The sequence below is a fragment of the Dunckerocampus dactyliophorus genome, chromosome 9 (genome assembly GCF_027744805.1).
Source record: "Dunckerocampus dactyliophorus isolate RoL2022-P2 chromosome 9, RoL_Ddac_1.1, whole genome shotgun sequence".
NCBI classification, from domain to species: domain Eukaryota; kingdom Metazoa; phylum Chordata; class Actinopteri; order Syngnathiformes; family Syngnathidae; genus Dunckerocampus; species Dunckerocampus dactyliophorus.
This window is the reverse complement of record NC_072827.1, coordinates 21,478,473-21,504,202: the sequence shown is the minus strand read 5'-3', so window position 1 is coordinate 21,504,202 and position 25,730 is coordinate 21,478,473. Positions and strand designations below refer to the sequence as shown.

General features: G+C 40.7%; 2 protein-coding genes and 1 long non-coding RNA gene across 5 annotated transcripts in view; 2 read left to right on the top strand and 1 right to left on the bottom strand.

Moving 5' to 3' along the window:
* Nucleotides 1-3,585, top strand: part of dachd (dachshund d) — a 163,640-nt gene extending 160,055 nt beyond the window's left edge. For all 3 annotated transcript variants that reach the window (XM_054786879.1, XM_054786877.1, XM_054786878.1), the window contains exon 11: nucleotides 1,068-3,585. In XM_054786879.1, the coding sequence (XP_054642854.1) occupies nucleotides 1,068-1,105 (38 nt within the window). In that variant the 3' untranslated portion in view covers nucleotides 1,106-3,585. The remainder of the gene's footprint in view (nucleotides 1-1,067) is intronic.
* A 617-nt stretch (nucleotides 3,586-4,202) lies between these two features.
* Nucleotides 4,203-24,180, top strand: LOC129187930 (uncharacterized). Its single transcript, XR_008572485.1, has 3 exons — nucleotides 4,203-4,261; nucleotides 21,460-21,559; nucleotides 21,644-24,180. It is a non-coding gene; the product is annotated as an uncharacterized LOC129187930 (long non-coding RNA).
* Nucleotides 20,572-23,842, bottom strand: gpr18 (G protein-coupled receptor 18). The gene is made up of 2 exons (XM_054787778.1): nucleotides 23,745-23,842; nucleotides 20,572-22,589 (listed from the first exon to the last, which is right to left on the bottom strand). Exon 2 carries the CDS (start codon nucleotides 22,568-22,570, stop codon nucleotides 21,605-21,607), a length of 966 nt encoding a protein of 321 aa, XP_054643753.1. The 5' UTR covers nucleotides 22,571-22,589; nucleotides 23,745-23,842; the 3' UTR covers nucleotides 20,572-21,604.
* Nucleotides 24,181-25,730: the final 1,550 nt, after the last annotated feature.

Below are 25,730 nucleotides of genomic sequence, written 5' to 3'. Positions count from 1 at the left end.
TGCAACATTTGTACAAACATTCGCAAATGAGCTCATAATTATCTTACGGAAAATTTGCAACATTATATATCTGCTAACTAACTAAACTAAAGAATTTTTTTTTTTTTGAAAAATTAAATCCGAGGCTACCCTTAGCTTAGATTTTTTTTTACTAGTTAGTTAAATAGCATAAATTGTAAATACCGCAGTAGCTCGTAAACGTGCGTGTTGGAAAGTAATGCATGAGGTTCCCCAAGCTGGCAAAGTTAGCGCATGTTGACAATACTTGTGCCATGTCCACAGCAGAACATTGCTGAGATTTTTTATTTTTGGCGGGTCCATACTGGACCAGATTAGTAAATAGTTGCATCCAGACGGAAACGAATCACTGAGTGAAAGCGATGTAATACACAAGGCACCCCTCCGTATGGCGCTGTGAACAAACACACGGGCTGGACCATGTGACACACCAAAGCATAGAAGAAGAAAGACATAAGTCCATCCAGGCTCTTTTAGACTTACGAGGAGTAGAATTACTTCTCTGAGTCATTATGGAGTATGTCCGTCAAAATATTCAGATATTATGTTGGCTTATCGTCACAGTTCACTTCTGGTCACGTGACGGCGACGAGGCGGCGACGGGTCATCATTTTCGTATTGCCTGTCTACACGGAAACAACAAGCCGGCGTTTTCAGATTTTCCCACTCTGGAAGCCGTTTTAAAAAATACCATTTCAGGTCACCCAGAACTCCGTTCCCGTGTGGATGAGAGGCTGAAACAATAAAATACTTATGCATTCTGAAAACGTTTCCGTGCGGATAGCCCCTTAAAGTACCCTAACCCAGTTTTTTCCAACTCAATATTGAAGAAATTGTCAATGAAATGTAATTGTTTAATGGTTCATCATTCATCATCCAAATTACCTCTGATCATTTTTTCCCATTATCCTGCTAACAAGCGAACTTGGCAAATGAATATAGTTTAGCCAGACAATAAATCAGCTTTAAACCACTAGAGGGCAGTCTTTATGAAGCTACTTAAACCACTGGTGGCTAATTTTCCGACTTCTTTGTGTCCTCTTTTGCAGATGGAAGACTCTTCCTGAAAACTGCAGTGATGTACTAAGTTTTAAAGTGGGAATATAAAAAACAAAACCTGGTGCAGACGGGAGATTTGAAAAGAGAAGAAAAGAAGAAGATCAAAAAATAAATAAAATAAAAGGACAACCCATGAAGATTCTCCAGAGTCCATTTCCAGGGTGATTTCTTTGCGGAAAAGACATCACTGCTGCTGCGAATTGCTGGAGGAGGTTTTGTCGGAATGTAGAATAACAAGAAGAAGTCTTTCTCCTCTCAACAGGACATTCGCTAGCTTGGGGTCGTAGATTTTTAGCACAGCGGCGGTTGGTACCAACTCATCAACCAACCAACCACAGCACTGAAGATGTTTTGGATCATCTGCACCAGAATTGTTTTGTATTTCAAATTGAATTTTTGAAAAAAACAAAAAAACATGTGCTGGTGGAAAGTTTTCTAAATTAGATGACGACACAATCAAGTTTCCTTTCTGCCATTCGTTGTACATAGGATGCTAACAATGCTAGGGTTGCTAAGTGTACATATATAAGGTCATGCAGTAGACGCTATGAGGCAAACAACAGCACCATTTATGTCATAATAGTTTTGGTTTGTTTTTTCAATTCTTAACTCTTCTATCCCTGGGCCATCATTTTTTTCCTATAGCAGCCACTTTGGCGAGAAAGCATGCAGGCATGATGTAAATGTTTGTCCTGGAGTTATGATATTTAATGATAAATCCTATATTGTGCTCAACGCTAGGGTTTTACTCCACAAAAAGCCTTTTTGGTTTTTTCTTTTTGTTTTTCTCGGCACAGCAACAAAAACACAATCCAATTGAAGACGTTTCCTCTCACCAGTACTGTAGTCTTTGTAACGGAATCCGCTTCATGCACATCTGTACCCTTTTCTTAGTTTTTTTAAAAGAAAAAAACAAATTGCAGATGTCAGCTTGAGGAACAATCAGTCATATTTCTGCAACAAATCCTCCAGAAAAGATGTTTTATTTTCTGCTTTTCCTGTCATCCCAACGGACAGAAAAAATGAACTATTTCACATTTTCCTTCACCTTGAAGACATTTAAACTTGTGTATATTCTTATAGACATAACCTGATGTCAGTCCTTTAACTGAGACCAATTTTGGGGGTGTTCTTGGAGGGTGGATGGCTTGGGCGCCGCCCTCTATGAAGTGTCTTGGGCCAGTTGTCACATCACAGATTGGAGGTTGATGGCCTTGGGGGCGCGGGCGGTACTTTATGGAGTGTTTCAAAACGCTTTAAAGCATACTGTATGTGTTCATCCTATGAAGACGCTCCTATGGTCACAGAATTTTGGTGGGTTTTGGAGGTGGGTGGCTTTGGGGGTTCTGTGAGAGGGCGGTATCCTTTATGCAGTGGCTCGAACCGCATAGTTTACAATCAACAGAAGAAACAACTCCCACCTTGACAGACATGGGGAGGAGGGCTTGGGGACCAGGTTGGAGGGTACATGGTACCAGTTTTGGGTGTATGTACTCCTTCCGATGAAGAAGAGCCTCTCATGTTCACAGACTGGAGTGGAGTGCGTTGCGGGGCTCAGTTGAAGTGTCACCAACCGGCTTTGAGCATACAGTCAGAGAAGAGTCTCCCATGTTCACAGACTTGTGAAAGGTTTTTGAGGGCGGTCGGTTTAGGGGTGGACGTCCCATGTGGACGGGCTCGCACAAGTTTTGCGTGTAGACGAAGAAGATGGAGAAGAGTCTCCTATGAGACTTGTGTGGGGTTTTTGGAAGTGGGTGGCTTTGGGGCTCGTGGGATGGGCGGGGGGCATCCTTTATGGAAAGGCTTGGAATGGTTTTGAGTGAATCACTTCCAATTTGAGGAATGAGAAGAAGAGCCTGCCATGTCAACAGATATGTGTGGGGTTTTTTGGAAGGTGGGTGGCTTGGGGGCTCGGTTAGAGGGTGGTGTCTTCTATGGAGCATCTCAAACTAGTATTGAGCCTATGTATTCCAATGAGATGACGAAGAGCTTCCCTTGTTTACAGATATGGAGTTGGGTGACTTGGGGGCTCGGTTCGGAGTGGGCATCCTCTCACTGATAATCGATATTACTGTTCACCCCCCCCCCCGAATCATCTCTTCATTGTACTTCCAATAAAGTTGACAATAAAAACATTGTGAGTGTGAGACTAGGGGTGGGGATGGGGGGAGGGGGGCACCTTCTTTGTTTCCTCATATTAACTCATGTATTACTGTATGTATTGTATGGGGACGGGGAGGAGGGGTGGTGGTCCACATAAAAACATTGCAGGTATGCTGTACTGTAGAAAATGACTGAGCATATTGTTCTTCTCTTTGTATAGCAGTGAAAGAAAATGTATAAGAATAATCTGCTGTGACTTCTTTTTCCTCTGGTTGGGGGAGGGGCAGGGGGCGTACACCTTTGACTTCCATATGTGTGTTCTTTTTTTTAATGCATAGACTAATTGGAGACACACAGTATGTAAATGAGGGTGACTGTAAATAAATTATTCCCTGTGTTCTTTCAGCTGTTCGGAAGCGTCATTCACTGCAATTCACTGAAATTGTCAATACTTCTAGGAGTAAAAATAATGTAATTATGAATAAAATGTAAATAATGACATGATTTATTACATAATTTATTATAATATGAAAAATTTATAAAACTGTGAAAATATGAATATTTTAATTGAAAAATGTTTTAATAACATTTCTAAGGTTTATATTTTCATTTAATTTAATTTAATATTTTGGTTTTGTAAATTATTAGTATTTGCTGTCACAGTTATAGTTTATTGTCATGATTTAAAACTAGTTTAAAACTGTGATACGAAATGTTTATTTAATTAAAAAAACAATACAAATTGTGAATATATCTTAACAAAAATAGACAAAACATTTGTGAAATCTAATTTAGAAATGTTTACATTGAGAATGTTATGTTTTTGATTATGTTGTCACTTATTGTTCTTTTCTAATATAGCTATTTAGTCCCTGAAATGTTTTAAATTAGAAAACTAAAATAATAATAATAATAATAATAATATACATATTCAGTGGCGGCCCTACAACGGTGGCCAATTTTGACAAACGCGGCTCTGTGGGGCAGAACATTAGTTCAGCCTAACCGCCGTTTCCGCTTGGACGCATTTCACTGCAGCACACAACTATCCCTGTGGAGGAGCATGAACTGCAGGCTGTAGGTAAGTTTTCCATAATTTCTTTGGTCGTTCAAGTTTTCTCACTATGTCGATGTTGACTTAAATTCCGAAGCGTGATTCAGCCCATAAACATGTTCTCTGTAGCCTTGTATGGGCTTGTCATGTCATGGGCTTGTCAAATGCCGATCGGCATCCACTTCCGTATTATGCCCTTCGCGGGTTTGGCCGCCATGATGGTGAGCAGAATCCTGAAACTATGCATTGAAACCGTCCTCGGCACATTGCTCAGCTATTAATTGCTCTAATAGACGGTCCAGAAGCAGTGGCGGAGCTACGGAGCCACCGCACTGGCCATCTGGACAATTCTGGTATCAACCTATTGCCACCCCCATGTGAGTAATGGTCTCACCTTGGCAACCCCAATGAAAAATGTGTGGCTCTGCCACTGTACTGTAATATTATAAATAATACGTATATATTATAAATGATATTATCAATACAATATGCTACAATATTTGGCTTTATTTTATGATACCTTTATGCATTTTTTATTAAAAGTGTTTGTTCCCTATTTCTACGACTATTTTCCATCTTCATCCACAGGGATGGTTGTAAAGCAAGTGTCGCTTTTAAAAAGCGTAGCAAATCTAAAATGGACATTGAGAGACAAACGTCTCATGTAAGCACTTCTGAGTGAAAAGTGTCGACACAGCATGCTGGGCGAGTTCCCATTTTGCATGCTTTTTAAAGCACGACTGTAACACAGCCGCCCCCTGTATGAATAATTGAGCATTTGTTGCATAATTCAATGCTGCATTGTTCACATTCAAGGCCTGCACACTATTTGGAGCGTCTCCTGTAAAAAAAGAAAAATAAGGTTTAAGTTTCAATCAACCTTGAAAGAGCAATATGACACACAACGGCCACTCAGTCATGAACGACTTCCCCAAACTGGCCCCCGAGAGAAAGAAATCATCCATTTAATGACTTGCTGCTTCCCATGCTTTCTTGCACTCGCTTCCTGTGTGCAGCTATGATATTATATTTATTTGTGTGTCTGGCCCCGCAGCTACATGTTTCATATCGCTGCACATTTTGTCACAAAGTGCGTACACATTTCACCACGAGGCACAAAACACTTTAAATACCTAATGTGCATTATTTTCTTGCTTTTTCCATCACATATTCTTAGCATTCGCTGACTTCTTTACTTTTTTTTATTTTTTATTTTTTACTTGTTGTAGACCCTAGTCAATGTGATTTAAAAAGTGGTGAGATTTCTTGTTTGGAGAAAAGCTGTATCTCAAGAACAGGGCAGACGGAGCCAACCAAGACTGTGAACTATGGCATGGCTACTATGAATGATAATACAGTAATATGGGTTAAAAGCTACCTAGCAAACAGGAAGCAATTTGTAAAGCTAGGAGAATACACATCTACAAGTTTAAATATTACGTGTGGAGTACCCCAGGGGTCAATATTGGGACCAAAACTGTTGGTCAAAAAAAATGTTGACAATATCTTTGAGCGTCAATCTGTGGGACAATGAACATTTCGAAACACACCTGCATTGTTTGGTGACTCGTTTAAATAAAAAGGTCTGTTTGTCCAGTCATATTTTTGTAGTTTCTTTGTAGTTTTCTTGAAATTCGTGTTAAAAAGTCGTCTCATCTTGTCCTTGTGGACCCAATCCCGTGCCTCGCCTCGTGAGTTGGGTGTCTCGTGACACCCCTAGTGATATGTGAAGGAAGTTATACGACTCTGTTGGACAAATTAGCCGTAGAGCAAATATACATATTGAGACACGTTCTTAAGTGTTCATGGCTCCAAAAAGGGCTGGTGTCCACTGTTCCTGCACAGTCCATGCTAAAGCTACCTCCAAGGCTCATGATAATGCCAATGCTGTGGCACCACTTCCACTTTGAAGCGCATTTAAACCGAGCTAATGGACACAAGAGTCACTTAAAGAGGAAGTAACTACTTTACTGCTACTTGCTGCGTGCGTGCGTACGTGCATGCGTGTGTGTGTGTGTGTGTGTGTGTGTGCAGGAGATGCACAAATGTCAGGAGATATTTTTTTTTAATATTTCTTAGATTTTCTGACATATCACATTATATATTTTATTTTCATCTATTTGTTTTATGTTGTTCACCAACTTAAATGCACAAAAATATATTTTACTGTAAAATGTTTTGTAAAAATATGCAAGATATTACATCTACGCTATACATACCCGTCAACCCTCTCATTTTCCTCAAGAAACTAACTCTCATCTTCTTGAGTGGGGGGCAAATGGTGATGTACGCATACACTGTGTAATCCTGATCATAATTTTAAGGCCAGTTGAAAAATTGCAAGAATTTACATTTTGCACTGTTGGATCTTAAGGAGCTTCAAAAAACAAAATTTTGGCTAAGCAATTCATTGTAAACGAGCGTTAAAGTGAAATAGGCTGTTCATCAGCTGATCAAAGGTTTACGACCACAGCCTTTAAAAGCAAAAATGTGGATTCAACGTCATTTTCTGTCAGGTATTCACACTGTCATGATCTCTTGCAAAAAAGATTTCAGTTTGAACGCGGTTGATTGTTGAGGTACATGAGCAAGGCCTCTCGCAGCGCGCCGTTGCTGCTGAGGTTGGACGCAGTAAGTCAGTCACTTCTTAAAAGATCTTGAGGGTTATGGAACAAAGACGTCAGTGGTAGACCAAAAAAATGTCACCAGCCCTGAGCCAGAGGGTCCGATTGGCTGTCTGTCAAGACACGGGACGATCCTCGGCCCAAATAAAGGTTGTTACTGGTGCCGAGTGCAGTTCATCAACCATCAGACGGCATCTGTGAGAGAAGCGTTTTAAGAACAAAAAACATCTTCAAAAGCCTCATCACCTTTGACGCCACAAAATTGTCCATGTGGAATTTGCACAAGAGCGCCAAACATGGGAATTGACAGGTGGAGGAAAGGTTTATTCTCTGATGAGAGAAAATGTAACCTTGACGGTCCTGATGGCTTCCAATGTTACTGGCATGACAAGGAGATTCCAGAGATGTTTTAGAGTTCACAATGCCGCCTGACAAAGGACTAAACTCGTTCTTTTGGACCATCTTGCATGTTCCCCTGATCTAAATCCAACTGAGGACATTTGGGGATGGATGGCGAGGGAAATGTACGAAAATGGATCAGTCCCAGACAGTGGATGCCCTCTGTGAAGCCTGGAGCAACATTCCCACTAGCCTCCTAGAAACACTGGCATCAGGCATGCCCAAACCCTTTTTTCAGGTGGAAAACAAGAATGGCGTAGCTGCTCATTACTGAGTCCTTTTTTTGAACATTTTATTTCTCTTTTAGGGTTTTTTGTGCTATGGTCTTACGCTTTTGCTGATGAACAGCGTATTTCACTTTAATGTTTGTTGGCAATAAACTGCTTACGTTTGTACAGTTTTTGTCTAAATCCCATTTCTTTTTTTTTTTGCATTGGAAACTCTACTTAGAACTTCCAGTGCAAAAGTTACAATTTTTCAACTGGTCTTAAAATGTTGATCAGGAGTGTGTATTATGTAATGAACTGATTATATTATTTCATATTTATTTCATGATTTTGTCAAGAAAACACAGCAGTCTTACATAACGAAATATTTGACAAAACACCAACACCTAAAATATATCACATTTACTGTAAAATATTTTACAAAAATATACGCAAATGTATACGCAACAACAATGAAAGAAAAGTCAAATGAAATAGACTTTAGCAACACAGAAAATGCTTTTCAGCAAACAAAATCAGGATTGTCTTTAGAACTCTATGCGTGTATGTACAGTACTGATTGTATGTTATATGAAGGAGTGTGTGCGTGTTGGGGGGGGGGGAGTGATGATCCAGCAGATGGTTGATGAGTTGGCTGTCACCAGCGTTGCTCCACTATGGCCATAGGGAAACAGCAGCAGTCCCTCATGTCCCAAACACTGTCAGGAAAACAGTATACTGTAGTAGTCATGCGCTGATGTACACGGCACACGCAGGCCTAACACACCTGGATCATATGGCCACTTACCGGTACATGGATACAGCAGCATCATTCACATTGCAACGCAAAAGCAAGCAGACACACATCGGTAAGACAAATACTAAACTAACAAATGTGACATTGCAGCTGTTGCAATGATATTGGATTTGTATAACTAACATTATTGTCTTTTTAAAAGCAGCATCTTTATACCACACTTGCGTTTAAAGATCTGAGTTGCATAATACATACCACACAATTTGAGCAGAAATTGATAACTGATACAGTCAGGCTACCGTTTGCTAGCTAATCCTATGCAAGCCATGTATTCATTGAGCAAAAGGAAGTTCGTGTAACAACCTGCTTGTGTTTGTTCGTGAGGGCACCTAGCCTTGAGTGTGATTGGTGGATAATGAGGAAGTGTTGCGTTGCTGGTGTGGAGAGCCTGAAACGAGTGTGCGAGTGAGTACAGTGTTGCAACTCAGACTCAGACAGAACTTAGAAGACGATGTTTGCATGATATCACCTTCAAACACGTGCTGCATGTGGCTAAATCTGGACCTTTAGAGGTGAAGTACAACCAAACATTGGAGTGTTTGGGCCTGAGCATTTTAGCTAGGTGTTCACTATCGTCTGTGCAGGTGAAAAACCCGCGTAATTCTGTCACTGCAGTTGACAGTAACTATACCTCATTTTTGCCTCTAAATTAATAGCAAATTTTGCACCAAAATGAGACACTGATATCTACTTAGTTTTGTGGTCTTGTTACTACCATTTTGGTACGTGTCTGTATTAAAATATATATCAAAAAATCTATACAAATTACATCTATATTATGTAATATTTGGAATATATTATGTATTTATTTCCTTAAATAGCAAACTAAGTACTGTAAATATTTGACTGCACACCAGAGAAAGAAGCATAAATCTAAATTATATATTTGAATCATATCAATCATATTTGTTTCCCATTTTCATATGACAGGTGTATCAATGTGCACCTGTGACATGGCACTAAAATATTAAAATTAGCTCTCAGAATAATAAAAGAGAGCAATAATATCAGGATATTTAATACAGTTGTTTTATTGGATGTAATTATATTGTGCAAGTGAAGTCATTTAAGGTGTAAGCTCACTAATGAGTGGATTATATTGAGTGAAATGCTTAAAAAGAGCTATCCCTGAGCCATTTAACTCCATCATAGTAAACATTTGCAACAAGGCAGACAGCTCTATAAAGTGCTGTGGGCATCATTGGGCACAGCCGTCATTAGCGTGTAAAAGTCCCCAATAAGACCACTGTTGCTGGTGACACACGCATCTCGTATGCACTCTTACACGCTTTCATTTGCCACAAAGCAGAGAACACACTCCACAACAATGGCAGGGCTTTGCTTTAATATGATTACGCTTTTTTTGTCTCAGTCGACGCCAAGTCCTGTTTCGCCTGGAGAACATATCTCTTAATCACGTTCCATCCAGGCTGCGTCTTTCATCTAAATCTCACAGACGTGGCTCACACCCAACTTTATGTGGCTGAAAGGTAAGCGCGCGCACACACACACACACACACACACGCGCGCGCGAACACGCACACACTAGCAGCAGCAGGCGTGCACTTCCAACAAGAGGGAATAAGACGACAAAAGCACAGCTCTCAGCCTTGTCATATAAAGTGATGTTTTGTGTTTAGCTGTGTGTGTGTGTGTGTGTGTGTGTCTGCAGGGCTTAGATCCACGTTGTTTGCTTTTTGCTTCTCCATTAAGAGAGCTGTAAAGGAGAGGGAACAGATGGCTGCTGGCCCGCTACGTCCTGCATCGTCTCTCTTTCTCTCGCCGCCGCCACCGCCACACTTCCCGCGCGTCCATTAATCTTCCTCCTCGCCGCACAACTTTATTAAAACAACTCAGGAGAGGGCGAACAACAAGCCGGCGCAGCTGTCAGGAGCGCCGCGCTAAACCATTCGTCCGCCGCGTCGACGACAGGCTCTCTGCTCGAAGAGCTGTTTGGAGGAGACACAGTAGATGCCTAATGGAATCAAATATAGAATTTAGACAGCAATGAGGGCCAATTTACTCCTGTGTTGCTCTGTGTGGCTAATGCTAGATGCTAAATTAACTGCTAAATGGGGCCAAAATTTGCCACGAGGCGCTCGCAGGACATTCTCTGCAGACATGTTTGCAGTTTGCAGAACAGCTTTTGATCAACTTGAAACTTTAAAGTGATGACGCAAGAGTCCTCTTCATTTTTGGTTAAACGCAGGAGGTTAGGTTGAAAGATCACATGAAGAGGTACCAGCCACTGTCCAGTTTCCAGCCCATCTTCAAAACTCTAAGCAGCGTTGGTTGCGTTAAACATCACAGTACAGTCCAGGGGCATCCACGCTAGCAGCATCCGGTGGTTTCTTAACTTAACTTGTTGACGCACTTCTCAGCAGCCTGCTCAGAGCAATGGAGATGTCAAAGATCACAAAAGGAGGGCAAGAAAGTCAAGAAGAAAAATAGAGAGAGATTCTCCCGAGAAAGAGAGACAAAAGAGAGAGAGCGGGTAGACAAAGAGGAGGCGGTCTCCATTTCTGTGGAGTTAAAAGGTGGCCCCTGTACAAATGAAACTCAATTTCACGCCACATTATCCCTCCCTGTTCTCTTCCCTGGCTTTCATTTTCATTAACACCAGAGACAATCATAAATTAATAATTACTGCCGAATGTCTAAGCGCAGGCCGCAGTCCTGTAGCCATCATCCAGCTAACCCCCCCTTCTCTACTCTTCTTCTCTGTGGGCTCCCATGTCCATGCTAAAGTGTTAATTTAGGTAATGTGTCAGATGAACGTATTTTGTGCGTTGCCTAATACATAATGGTCCATCTGATTAGGTGACATGAAGCCTATCACAACCGTCTTCCTAATGTGAGCAGCGCCGCTTTCAAATGTGTCACAGTGGATGGACAAAGAATTAGCTCTGATATCTGATACTTCCCCCAAAGGTGGAAAATTGCTGGGTCAACTTCATCCCCCAATTCAAAAAGGAAGAAAAATGCCAGAAAGCCACCAAAAAAGTCAGTTGCCCTCCTATTTTTCCCCTATACAGTGCAGTAGTTATGATCAGAAGACCCATTCACACAAAGAGATCCCATAAAAAATAACATAATAGGACATAACATAATAGCGACATAACAGTAAATTTGGCATTTATTTACTTTGTATCTGTCATACAGAAGCCAGCGAATGACGACATTGCTGTAACGAAAAACCCTCGGTGACTGCTCAGATACTAACTCTGGAGGTGGAAAATTGCCATTCCCCCATTCTATAGTGGTGCCTTTCGTACAGAACAGCGACATGGAAAAAGAGAGTGAAAAGGCCGGCTTTTAAAGGCAGTGTGAAAGGGGCTACAAAGTATAACTCTAAGTTAACTGTAGTCTTTTTCACTCGTCGATCTCTGTGTACGCTTTCACACAGCCACACGGAATCTGCTTCCAGAATAGGTAGCTTCACGCCTCTGATACGCTTCATTCCCTGTCGGTACAGTTTATACAGAAAAAGCCAGTCTTTGACAGACAGTGTGAAAGGAACAGTAACGCGCAACTTTTTTCACAGACACTCATGAACCTGTGATTTGTTTCCCGCCGCTGATACTTTCCCTGAAGGTGGAAAATTGCCTGGTCAGCTTTTACAGATTGTGTGAAAGGTGCTAACCTCTACGTTCAGCCACAGTCTTTCCCTTGGAAAAATAAGTTGGGTGAAAGTCGGCGGTTCCAGACAACGTGAAAGGTGCTCTTTTAAAAATGATGTGAGACTTGATCTAATATTCACTTTCCACAACTCAAAAAAAAGTAGACACTGACAATTGAACTTTTAACAGACCAAATATGCGTTGATGCACGGGGAAGGCCACAATGAAGAAATATCTTCTAAGGTGGAAGATAAAACATCACAACTTTGACGCAGTCGCCTTGGATACACGGTCAATAAAAAACTTGAAAAGATGAACTACGAGAGAAGCCATATTATCTTCTCTTGGTCCTGCTCTGTGATGCAGCTGTTTTTTTTCCACGTTTAATTTACTTGAAATACTGCTGTGATGCACTGTATTTTTATTTGATACACTTTTGTTTTCTTGACATGAAATACTGCTGTGATGCACCTTATTTTTGTTAATGCGCTCTTGCTATTATGCTGAAACAGCCTAGTTTAAAACACAGAGTCCAATGTTTCTGGAATGCTATATTTGAAAGGTATATGAAGTGAAAGCACTGAAAATGTGGTTACTCATGACAAGTGAGCAGAATGGGACAGTGCATGCTCGGCCCTTGGGCCCTCGCATTTGTGAGACTGTGGCCCTCTTAGCTATGTGGTTGAGTATCCCTGCTCTATAACATTGTGCTTTACAGACTTTAAATAAATCTTCCACTAATCTATGGAGAAGAGTGACAAGTGGAGGCCAAGGTTCCTTTACAGGCACTTAGCTAAGTGGGAAAAAACAGAAGAAGAATATCCTTACATTATTTATATGTGCTAATGGCGGCGTATGTGAATGAGCCGGCATACAATCAGATAAAATAGACACACAGTGGTAATCAAGGACGTTTGCTCTACTCGCGCGGGTCAATTGGAGTCACTTTAGTAGCGTTTGAAACTCTGCCGCTACATTATGTCCTTTTAATGGAGACGACGGGAGGAGGAGAAAGTAAAAAATTGCCACAGCTGAGCGGCCCTGACACTTCTTGCTGCGCCCCGGCGTATTATTGTTTATCTAGCGCACGTGAACGCGCTAGCTCCTGCGCTTAATGTCGTTTTGCCCACAAAAGGAATCCATTAGTCTCATTTAAGTTTAGCTATGGTGGGTTCTGGGGGTTTGATGCATGCACATGTGCCTCTCATTTCCGATGCCAGGGTCCACAAGCGTCCTTCATCATCCCATTGTAAAGTTTACCAGTGGAGAGCTTGACTCTATTAAAGTGCAGTTTGTACAGTAAACCAGCAAAGCTCCAGACCCACAAGTCCCAGCACCAGACTCAGTACAGTATCGTAACAACAGAGCAACATTATGGCCTCTCTTTCATCATGAGCTCGCTAATGGGAACAACATGACCGCTAATAGTGGAGGAACTTTCAGTAAAAAACATTTAGGTGGTGAGGCCACATGGGGGGGTTTAAAAAAAAAAAAAGTATGAAGTTGTAAATGTGCAAAACCTAATTAAGACAACTTATTGATCTTTTTGCGGTGACTTCTACAGGGAGGAACTACAAGATGCAAAACCGCCAAACAAGTCAGAATCAAAGACTGAGCTACTTAAAACATGGACATAAAGCATAAAGCCAGGTTTTCTTGGAGTAAGCTGCATAGAGAGCACTTTGTTTTACTTGAATACACCATATGGACAAAAATATAAGGCTTTATTAAAACAAAATTAATAGTTAAAATATATGAAATAATATTATAATGTTAAATATATATAAATTAATCTAAATAATAATACAAACTAATTATGAATAATTTTAAAAATTACAAAAATCTTCTTTTGGTATAGGGCAAGGGTCAGCAACCCGTGGCTCCGGTGCCGCATGTGACTCTTCAGCCTCATTGTTGCGCCTCCCTGTGATATTTTTAACACTGAAGGTTTGAAATATCCGATTCACTACAAGTCCGTGAATGCATCTACACTGCATTCTGACTCCTGATTGGTTGAGCAAGAGAAGTGGGAGGGGGGCCAGGGTGTGCAGTGAGACACAAAAAAGAGGTCTTGTTGATTGTAAGCTATTGATAACCATGAATACGTCCCGAAAAAGAGAGCTAAGAGACTACTAAGAGTGCGATTTTGAAACTAGTACGGAAGGTTGAGCAGTGCGAACATACTTCCAAGAAGTGGATGAACGCTCCAAACTCAACTCCAGCTGCTGGTGTTGTGGCTGCACGTGAGATCGTAAGGAAGGGGAAGCCGCTCACAGATGGAGAATACGTGAAAGAATCGTTCATAAAATATCAGAGCATCTATTCTCCAAATTAAAAAATAAGCAGGTTCAGAATGGCAACAAACATCACCAGTAGGCAAATTGATGACATTAATTTAGTGGAAGTATATTCACTTGCCTGTGATGAGTCAAGTGATGTAAACGATATTGAGCAGAGAGCACTGACATGATACTGATGTGAACTCTGATGGGCTTTTTTATGTTAAAGTTGGCTACGTCTTGTTTTAATTTGACACAATGTTGTGTCAAATTACGTCTTGTTTTAATTTTATATGTATATATAAATAGTCTGGAACCACAAAAATATTACACAGCCGACAAACTATTTTAATCAACAATGAAATAATCAGTTAAACTGTTTTTATAATTAACAATTTTAATCTTAAAAAAAAAAAAAAAAATATATATATATATATATATATATTTAAGATTATTTTTTTTTACATTTTAATCTTAAAAAAATATATCTATCTATCTATATATATATATATATATATATATATATATATATATATATATATATATATATATATATATATATATATATATATTTTAAGATTAAAATTGTTAATTATAACAACAGTTTGACTGATTATTTCATTGTTGATTAAAATAGTTTGTAGGCTGTGTAATATTTTTGTGGTTCCAGACTATTTTTCTTTACTGGAAGAGGAGGCAAAATGGTTCTCTTGATGGTAACGGATGCCGACCTCTTCTATAGGGCTTTAAAAGAAAGTTGAAAGTTGTCACTGTGCATGTGCAGAACTGTGAGTTGTGGTACTTCTTGAGGAATTCTTCCATACTCTTTGTGCCTAACCAAGCGCTAGCGCATGTATAAATATTCACAAAAGAGCCATTTTTAATGGCAGTACACTTAAAAAATCCAGCATTTGGCAATCAAAATGCTCCGTCTGTGATCAACACAGCAAAACTCTATTAAGCCGTCTTCAAATATGCACACGCAGAGAGGAAAAAAAAGAGAAACGATATGATTTGACAATGATTACAAATCCACTTCCCCAGCTGGCTGCCTGGAGCGTCTCCATTTGTCATCGCCGATTGTCTCCAATTATATGATTAGCTTTGAACACTCCGCCACTTCGAGAGCTCTCGTGCGCTGATTCGCAAACAAAGTCATTACGACGTGTATTCACACATATCAAATAACAAAACAGATGGCCAAGCGCACTCGCTGGCTGATTTTGTTTTTCTTTTCTTTTTTCACATGAGTGGTCGCAAAGAAGAAGAAGAAGTCGAAGGGAAATATTCTGTCTGTCTTAATGCTGACTGTTTTTTTTTTTTTTTTACTCTTGGAGGAAGAGCAGCTGGCTGTCGTGTTGTTAGATCATGAAAGACAATCTTGTTTCCATTAATTTCTCGACAACAAAGGGACTTGTTGTGGGAGATTTAGAATTACAGCGAGTAAAGCTTCCGGATAATTCATCACAGGGACTTGACAGGAGACTTAATTGTTTTAAAAGGCCAGTTTCTGCCTGCTGCATGGTGTTGTTTTCTCTTGTTGTTCTTTCATGTCAAACAGGTGGGCAAAAAGACGACCCTCAAAAGTCTCATATGACCCCTGAACTTTTGCTAAATCTTCAAGGAGTGTCCTCATTTTTTTTAACATTGTGACACCCCCTATGGGTTGAATGCTTTGAAATACATGTTAGCATACATGTCATACAGATACCTTCAAAGTTTATAATCATCAGACAAATTTCCTGGTTTATTCCTCAATTTTTGAAGTACATTCTAAAAGTTACGACTGCATTCTGATTGCATTCCAAATATTACGGCCCATTCTTGTGGCCGGCCTGCTAAAAACTTTCAAGGTGGATTCAAAGTGGGAAAATATTGAACCGCATTTGAAAGGCATTCTAACTGCACTCTGACTGCATTGTAATTATTCTTATGGTATTCCAACAGCATTCCAAGCACTGATTGCATTAAAAAAAATAAAAACGCAGCCAGCTGCCGCTGAAATGTCACTATGGAGCGTCCCCTTATTCATGTCACTTCATACCGCCAAGGAAAAAAGGAACCAAGTTAACTCCACCAGCGGCCGCTGGTGTGGAGCGTGTAGAGGTGCTGACACCCACAAAGCCCACTGAAATGTCACTCAACATTGATGTGTCGCCAATTCACATCACGTCATGCCGCCAAGGAAAACAATAGTCAAGTTTAACTCCACCATTGGATGGACAGTGGTGTGGACAGTACAGAGGTTCTGAAACCCAGGAAGCCCCTTGAAGAGCCAGCTCCTATTCCTGATGATGATGCACCTGCCGACCAGACTTCGGGCAGCAGTCGAATGGCACTCGTACGCCCTTCGAAGTGCATTTTAAATATTCTGCCTGCCTTCTGACAGTATTCTTAATATTCCAACTGTGTTCCAAGCACATCCGAGTCAAATGTGCAAGAATGATTCGAGACGGGTTTGAAGCGGGTTCGAAACGTAATCTAAGTTTTCGAACAACATTCTTACGATGTACTAATTTTCTCCTGAGTGTGGCATGAACTATGAAAAGTTTTAATTCCGGCTGATTCTGCTTGATTCATGCTGATTCTGAATAAGTGTGACGGGGACATTAATCTCGCAGTGGCCCTGCAAAGACCTTTTGCTGGATGGCAGCCATGTTTTTCAACCAATCTTACAGACATGTGCTTAGCAGTCCCCTAAAGGTGCTTACCAAATGTTGTGGTGATTTGGCATAACACCCTAGTGGGTTGTTTTGCAGAGAGCATTGAGCTGTGTGAGAAATTTCAAGTCAGTCTGACCCACATGGTTTTTTTAAAACTAATATTACAGGCAACCTCAGAAGGAGTGCATGTTTTGACACATTGTCAGACAGAGATTTATACAGGCTATGAAATTTTGAAATAAGCTAGGCCCAAAATGTGTTCCCAACCCAGCGGATCACCACCACCACCAACATCTAGAGTTGACCTTTACCTCAGCCAACACACGTCCTTTTAAAAACCTACCTTTGACATGAACGATGATCTCCTGTACACATTTTGTCGATGCTGGAGCAATCTAAAGGATCATGTACAAGACCCCAAACTACCACACGTATCTTAAATTGGAGAATTAAAAAAAAAACAACAAAAAAAACAGTAGTATTCTGACTGAGACTTGGTGTGGGGCGGGGGTATAATGAATTGACCTTAGGGAACCACTGTTTCAGATATCAAAATCAATAGATTGTTGGTGTGACATAATAATTACAAAATAATTTTAGAAGTTTGAAATATATATTATAATATTGTAATATATTTTCTTTTATTTATATTATATTTTATTCATTTATACAGTATATCTGGATTTTAATACACAGTATAAATACAGTGTGTATATATACAGTATGTGTGTGTGTATATATATGTATATACTGTATATGTATGTATGTATATTACCAAAAGTATTTGCTCACCCATTCGAATGATCAGAATCAGGTGTCCTAATCACTTGGCCTGGCCGCAGGTGTATAAAATCAAGCACCTGGGCATGCAGACTGTTTTGACAAACATTTGTGAAAGAATGGGCCGCTCTCAGGAGCTCAGTGAATTCCAGAGTGGAAGTGTGGAACTGTGATAGGATGCCACCTGTGCAACAAATCCAGTCGTGAAATGTCCTTGCTCCTAAATATTGCACAGTCAACTGAGTTTGGGAACAACAGCAACTCGGCCGCGAAGTGGTAGGCCATGTAAACTGACGGAGACGGGTCAGCGGATGCTGAGGCGCATAGTGCAGAGAGGTCGCTGACTTTCTGCACAGTCAATTGCTACAGAGCTCCAAACTTCATGTGGCCTTCAGATTAGCCCAAGTACAGTACGCAGAGAGCTTCATGGAATGGGTTTCCATGGCCGAGCAGCTGCATCCAAGCCATACATCACCAAGTGCAATGCAAAGCGCCGGATGCAGCGGTGTAAAGCACGCCGCCACTGGACTATAGAGCAGTGGAGACGTGTTCTCTGGAGTGATCAATCACGTTTTTCCATCTGGCAATCTGATGGACGAGTCTGGGTTTGGAGGTTGCCAGAACGGTACATCTCGGACTGCATTGTGCCAAGTGTGAAATTTGGTGGAAAAGGAATTATGGTGTGGGTTTGTTTTTCAGGAGTTGGGCTCGGCCCCTTAGTTCCAGTGAAAGGAACTTTGAATGCTTCAGGAATGGGATAGCACTTAAGTTCCTATGTGAGTCAAGGCAGGTGAGAAAATACTTTTGGTAATATAGTGTGTGTATATATACATGGGGCCGCACGATCGCCTAGTGGTTAGCATGTTGGCCACACAGTCAGGAGATTGGGAAGATTTCTCCTGGTACTCCGGTTTCCTCCCACATTCCAAAAACATGCATGTTAGGTTAATTGGTGACTCTAAATTGTCCATAGGTATGAATGTGAGTGTGAATGGTTGTTTGTCTGTATGTGCCCTGCGATTGGCTGGCGACCAGTCCAGGGAGTACCCCGCCCGAAGTCAGCTGGGATAGGCTCCAGCATTCCCGCAACCCTATTGAGGATAAGCAGCATAGAATGGATGGATGGATGGATGGATGGATGGATGGATATACAGTATACACATGATCACTGTGTATACATACACAGTGTAAATACTGCATATACCCCTAGGATTTCTAGGTTCCATGCAAAAAAATGACTTTGGGCCCCCTGGGCAGCTGTGGTCACTATATCTCTGACTTAACTGGCCCTTAAAAGGTATTTTTATGCTACCCCATTCAAACCCGAATTGAGTTAGATGCATGTTTTTGGATTAGTACAAGTACTTTGGAAACATTGTTCAATCGCTTATTTTTACAACAAAATAGCAGAATTAAAATTTTTACATGCCCTGCAATTGAACACATGTATTTTGCCTGATCAGGCAACCGTGTGTACCATTGCACAACAGTGGTTGCTCTTGACATTTTATGGACTATACTATCTCACGGTAAAAAATGAGATAAAATTCACAAATACACAAAATAATCTTTGAATGAGCACCAAAATTCACACGTTTAGAAATAATAGCAAAAAAATGTATTTAAAATTAGCAAAGCACTCGACATTGAACACATGTGACCTTTGATCTCACCTACTTCACGTGTCAAAACTTATAGGGTTCTTTGCCAGAGCCCCCTTTAAAAGCAATATGTTTCGCACTATGACTTTACATTGAATATCTTTACTATACAATGTTTGAAGCAGATGAAAAAAATTGTATAGTGTGGTACAGGTACTTGTTTGACCTTTAACCCCCAGCCACCTTATCTTTCAAAATCAATAGACCAGCTTCATAACAACAAAATCTGGTGGTGAACATAGACCAGTAGTACCACCATTTGTGTCATGAAGTCCCATCACTTCTGCTGGCCATGTTCCCTGTGTTGTGTGATGCCATCACTGTCTGTTTCTTTAAAGCATTAGCTTTAAATTTAGCGTACAGCCTCCCTGACCTCTCTTGCTGATGTTACTGTAAATGCACTCCAAGTGTCTGAATCATTTAACATCAGCCCAATCAATAGGATTCAAACTGCAGCAGCATGGTTCTTCTTAATGGCTGCAGCAGTTAACACTATAGAACAAGATGATGAAGAAGAAGAAGAAGAAGAAACAGGAAGTGAGGCTGGACTATTTGTTGTACTTCTAAAAGCACACACCAAATCTTCCACTTTCTTCTTGGCAATGTGGAAAGTTTTTCTTTGTTTTGATGATAACAGACAGCATAGTGTGTACCAGCTGTGGCATGCTGCCATCACCTGGTCATTGTGGTTACTGCATGAGGCTTGCTGTTAATGGCTGTGAAGTGACGTTTACAGTTTTGAAAAAAAGACATGGCCCAATAGAATGGTGTTTTCTTATTTCATTTTAGCACACTCAAATAGAGATAAAACTTGGATTTGCTCCCAAAACAATGTAACTGTTACAACTGTAACTGTAACTGTTACATTTGACGAATCAGAGTCCACAGTCTTCATTTGGTTCAGTAGCGAAATGATTCCATCAGGTAACGAATACGACAAGCCAGAATTTCTTTGAGGTTTTCTGCTAAACTTTAACGACACATTAAAGGAAAAATTACAGCGTTTATGCACCAGGAAACATGTTTTGCTTCTAAAAATACGATAGGCTAAAAATATGGCCTTGGTGGGTGTTTTTCTCTTTTAAACAACACCCACACAGTGGTGTGAAAAAGTGTTTGCCTCTTTCCTGATTTCTTTTTTTGTCACACTTAAATGTTTCAGATCATAAAACAAGTTTACAGTAAATATTAGTCAATGGCAACACAACAGAACACAAAATGCAGTTTTTCAATGAAACTTTTTATTATTTTGGGAGAAAAAAAATTCCAACCTACATGATACGTAAGAAAAACATCATACCGACAGTAAAATGTGGTGGTGGTAGTGTGATGGTTGGGGCTGTTTTGCTGCTTCACGACCTGGAAGGCTTGCTGTGATAAATGGAACCATCAATTCTGCTGTTGACCAAACAAGTTGGTCGTGTTCCCCTCTTCCTCGTCGGTTCATCAGTGTCCATGCGCTCACCTTGTTCATTCTGTTTAAAACCAAAATACTCCCACACTGGGGCTGTGGCATTCGCCTTAGAAACCATCATTGCTGTGCCTTCATTCATGTTAGCGTAAGCTGGCTCACGAGGCTAACTTGCTGCTAGCACTCTGTATCCACTCACTAGTATCCCCGCCTCCACAAAGACGGTGAATGAGAGGAGGGTTCACTCGCTCCATTCATTCCACTATAGAACCAATGTGCACAGATAGATGCAGAGTGAACCCTCTTGTCATCCAGCAGTGTTAGCAGAGTTACACCACATGACTAGACAGTTACTGGTTGCGCGGGGGTTGTCAGAACGGGAACATGCCACATGCAGTGCAGTGTAGTGGGGAGTGCAGTGACACGTACATTGGAGAGACCAAGCAACTCTAATGCAAATGAGAGGCAAACAGTTTTCTTGGGCTCAGTCAGCAATTAATTTGCATCTCAAAAAGAAGAGATATTCTTCATACTTATGTATCAGGTTGTATCAGAACAGTAATGAAGCCAAGCTCAGTAAATGTTTAATAGAAGCTGTAGCTTTTATAGAATCCTGTATATTTTAAACCTCTGTAGGTGTTTTTAATATGTTTATGTGTGATGACAAAGAAAGACAGGACTGTAGGCTATGTTTTAATGATTGGGATCCTGATTTTCACCTGCATGCTAACTAACACCTTGTGTTGTTTTTGTGTTTTTGTGCAGAGGCGCTCTGAAGTCTCCTGGGTGGCTCCATCAGTTCGACACACAGATGTTTTCCCCCAGACAGCAGCGCTCTCAGTCTGCGAGTGTAAATTACATCCAGGTAAATTAAATGACTGTTGTACATTTTTACTGCAGTGGGTAAGTTTCAAATCATGGCGCTGGTCACGTTGCTCATGGATCGCAGGCTGCTCGTGTGTCTGCTCTTCCTCCTGACGCTTCGCAGGTAGTTTCTGTACAGCATCACGCTGATCACCCTGTCCTGGAACTGCTTGGAGACGATGTAGTACAGAATGACGTCCAGAACCGTGCTTAAGTTCATGAGGAACGTGGAGAACACGACCCATGTCCAGAAGGCCTCATTTTTGTCCAGGCCTAGCAAATGCAGCACCAAGCACACGTGGAACGGCACGAAACAAACCAAAACCTGAACGATGAGCGTGATGATGATCCTGATGGACTTCCTCCTCACTTTGGGTTTGAGCTTGGAGGTGCGCCCGTGGATCAGGTTGTCCACAACCACCACGTAGCAGCCAATCATAACACAGATGGGGAGCAGGAAGAAAAAGGCCACGCGGGCCAAGTTGACGGAGTCTTCGCGCCGCAGGCAGATGACGTCCTGCATTTTGAAGCATGTGGTGAAGTTGCCGGTCTGATTGCCCCCGCCCGGGAAGAGCAAGGGGGTGGTGCTTCCCAAGGTCATAAGCCATGCACCCGCGCATGCCGCCACCGTCTTCGGGACATTCCTCAGCTCCTTGCCATGCTTAGGCTGCACGACGGCCATGTATCGGTCAGCGCTGATAAGAGTGAAAAGCCACAAAGCGATGCACGGGTAGAAAACGGTGAGGGCGGCGCTAATGCGGCAGAAAATGTCGCCAAAGGGCCAGAAGTCCCAGTGGAGGTAGATCATCCGGAAGGGGAGCAACAGGATGAAGATGAGGTCCACCAGCGCCACGTTGGTCATGTACACGGTGATGGTACTTTTCTTCTTGGTGGTCAGGGCAAACACCCATAAAGCGCTCAGGTTGACGATGACGCCGCTGATGAAGATGAAGCAATAGAAGACCAGGCCTGCTGTGCGGTACTCATCCGGAAGCCTAGATGGTAGCGTCATAATGAAGATGGCCCAAATTCTGAAGAAAAACAGCAAAAGTGTAACACAAGGTAATCATTGTTTTGCCCACTGAAAGTTCAGAGTGTAATAATAGTATAATGAATATTTTACAATACTATTGAACAGTTATGACTAAATTAATTAGTTAATTTGTAAAAAAGGCTTCCTCACTACTGAAGGCCTTACTGAATGCCTGGTACTCCCTGCAGTTGAGTAAACAAATGCCCCTTGTCGCTATTAATGAGGAAGCCAAGTCAGGTTTTTAGCAGGGGCACAGGGGTTGCCAACTACAGTGCAAAATAACATCGTAAACGGTGTGAAAGCGGTTTGGCATTTTTACATGTAAATTATGTACAGTATGTCACGTATTTAAGTTTTTGCTGAAATGTAGTATAATCTTGATCTCTTGAATTTAAAATGAGATACTACTATTTTGTAGAAGGGTGCAGCGGCATAAAAAAGAAGAATAAGAATAAATTCTAATTCATGTAAGTTATTATAATATAGTAATTCTACTCTGAGTGCTTCTAAATACAAAACACCACAGGAGGACATGTTTATTTAACTCCTAGTGAAAGTGAAAGGGTTATTTAAATTCAAAACAGTCTGCCAGGAAATAGAAAAGTGGGCGATGACTGTACTTTTTGAGCATCACAAAGCAACAGGTTGTCATTAACACATGAAATGAAACATTTCACCGCAGGAAAGGAACCAACAGTGTGACTTCATTCTTCTATTCGTGTCATAAATAAATGAAAATTCAACTGGTAAGTACATGTAACACTGTTTATTGTCTGTATGATAGTTAAATGCAATAAATAATTAGCCACCACTGATATTGTTTTTGATAAATTGTCTGCCGTGGGGGTACAAAAAGTGGAAGTGAGATTAGCGTCACTGCACAGCGTGATGGGAATTGATAAATCATGTGACCAGATGACTTTACTATTATCCTGTAAATGCCTGCTGCCTGTTGTAGCACATATTACCTCAAACACGATGATCAAATATGAGAAAACCTATTGCGAGAAGCTAAAAAAACATATTTCACATTTAAAAAAATAATAATTTGTTGACATAAAGCATGACAATGTGAGTAGTTATTTTTAAAAAGCACACCACATTCTGCTCAATTTATACAGGTCACAATCGGTCAGAAAATGCTGCAACTTACCACACAAATCACACAACAAACGCTCTGTTGCATCAGTGAACAGTCAAAATAAGGAAGTGTGAGACCCTCTGATGTCACTTCCTGTGCGTGCACTTTCTCCACCTGCGTGCCGTCCGCAGTTACACCCCCCTTTAAAGAAAATGATGCGCCATTAGAAGTGTGTGTGTGAGGGGTAGCGCCGTCTTTGGCAGGCAGAGCGATGGCAGATTTAGGGCGAGTTATTGATTGGAAAAGTGGGGTCTGTCACAGCACATTAGCTCTCGGGGGAGTCATCCACAGCAGGTTTGCTCGCGAGAAGCATCTGCTGCGGGAGAGAAGTAATTAAAAACAGGATGTTGAAGCAGTTGCCGTATAAACAGGAAATAAGACGGCTGTAATAGACACTTCATGGCGGTGCTGTGAAATGTTCTTTTTTTTTATTGCAGTGGCCACTTAATGGATGCAAAGTGTATACCTTTTTAGGTGAAATGCTCAAGGTCGGTGTAGGCCCGCATTGATGATGTATGTGACTAATATGCACTGGTGGTTGCAAGCAGGGCATTTGGCTCAAGGAATCCTCCACTACTGATATTTTCCATGCATGTTATCCATACTGTGGCATTGAATAATGACACATTTAAGTAGGCCTGTCATGATAACAAATTTTGCTGGATGGTAATTGTCCTACAAATTATTGTTGATAATCGATATTATTGACAACATGTTTTGAGACCATTTTTTTCATTAATTATATGGCAGAATCATGACTACATATCAAGAGCCATACACTTTACTTTCCCAGGAGTATTTAGTAATTGGAATGCCAAGAGCTTTTAAATAACAAACACACACTTATGTAGTGCATTGTTAAATTTATGTAGGGTGTCATATTGAGCTGGACCACATATACTGTATGTAGTGGCGGAGTAAAATGCAACGTTTCTGATGTCCTTCAACACATCTTCTTTCACTCGGTTATACAGTTCAGGTATTGCTGTTTGTGACATGTACATGTACGTTGGAATTCATAATGTCTGTCAAACGTTTCTAAAACATGTTTTCTAAAATGTACATGATCTAAAAGGTTTTTTAAAAAATTCTTTGTAGAAACATCAAAACATGCTCTCAGACATAATTTTGTGAGATGGGGGTCAACTCGCATCAAGAGGGCATGCATCACAGTTTTTAACATTCTTAACTATTAAACACAAAAAGAGGTTAAGCGATGTTGATCATAAACGTAGAAACTAGGGGTGTCCCGATCCACATTTTTTGGCTTCTGATCCGATATGATTTTTTTATAGTCTGCTATGATTCGATCCGGTACCGATCCTTTGTTTTTTGTTTTTTTTATAATGATAAGCTTTTTTTTTACAAACATGACTTTGTGGAATTGAATATGGTTATGAAAATAGGTCTTCAAAGCATTAAAAATAATGCAACCAAAGTATTGCCGAATTTACTTTTTTTCTTCCACAGCATTACCAACAATATTGTTCGTCTTTTGTAACAAACCTCTGTGAGTCAGGTCCCTAATCCAATAAAAGTCCATCTAATAAAAGATACAATTGGAAAAAATGGGCTTGCAAAGTCCTTTTAGGGCAGGACTAATCATTTGACACGTTTATAGATCATTTTGTGGTGCGATTTAGAATATATGACATTTTCCCAAATTCTGTTTTTTCGTTTCTAATAATAATACATTTTATTTGTATAGCGCTTTTCAAGGTACGCAAAGACGCACATTAAAGAAAGGCAGATTAAAATCCAACAAACAGAGCTAGAAACAAAACAAAGCAAAGCAAATCTGGGGGAACTTGGATCAAGGGGCTGTGGAGGAGGAGCACTGGTTCATACGCACAAACTGATTTGTGAGGAATGATTGAAGCCAGGATGGAGCAGAGTCACTGATACTGAGGCTTGGTCTTGAGGCGAGACAGGAGGATAGAAGGGCTGATGGTGTCAAAGGCTGCGGTGAGGTCCAGGAGGATGAGGATGGTGAGATGG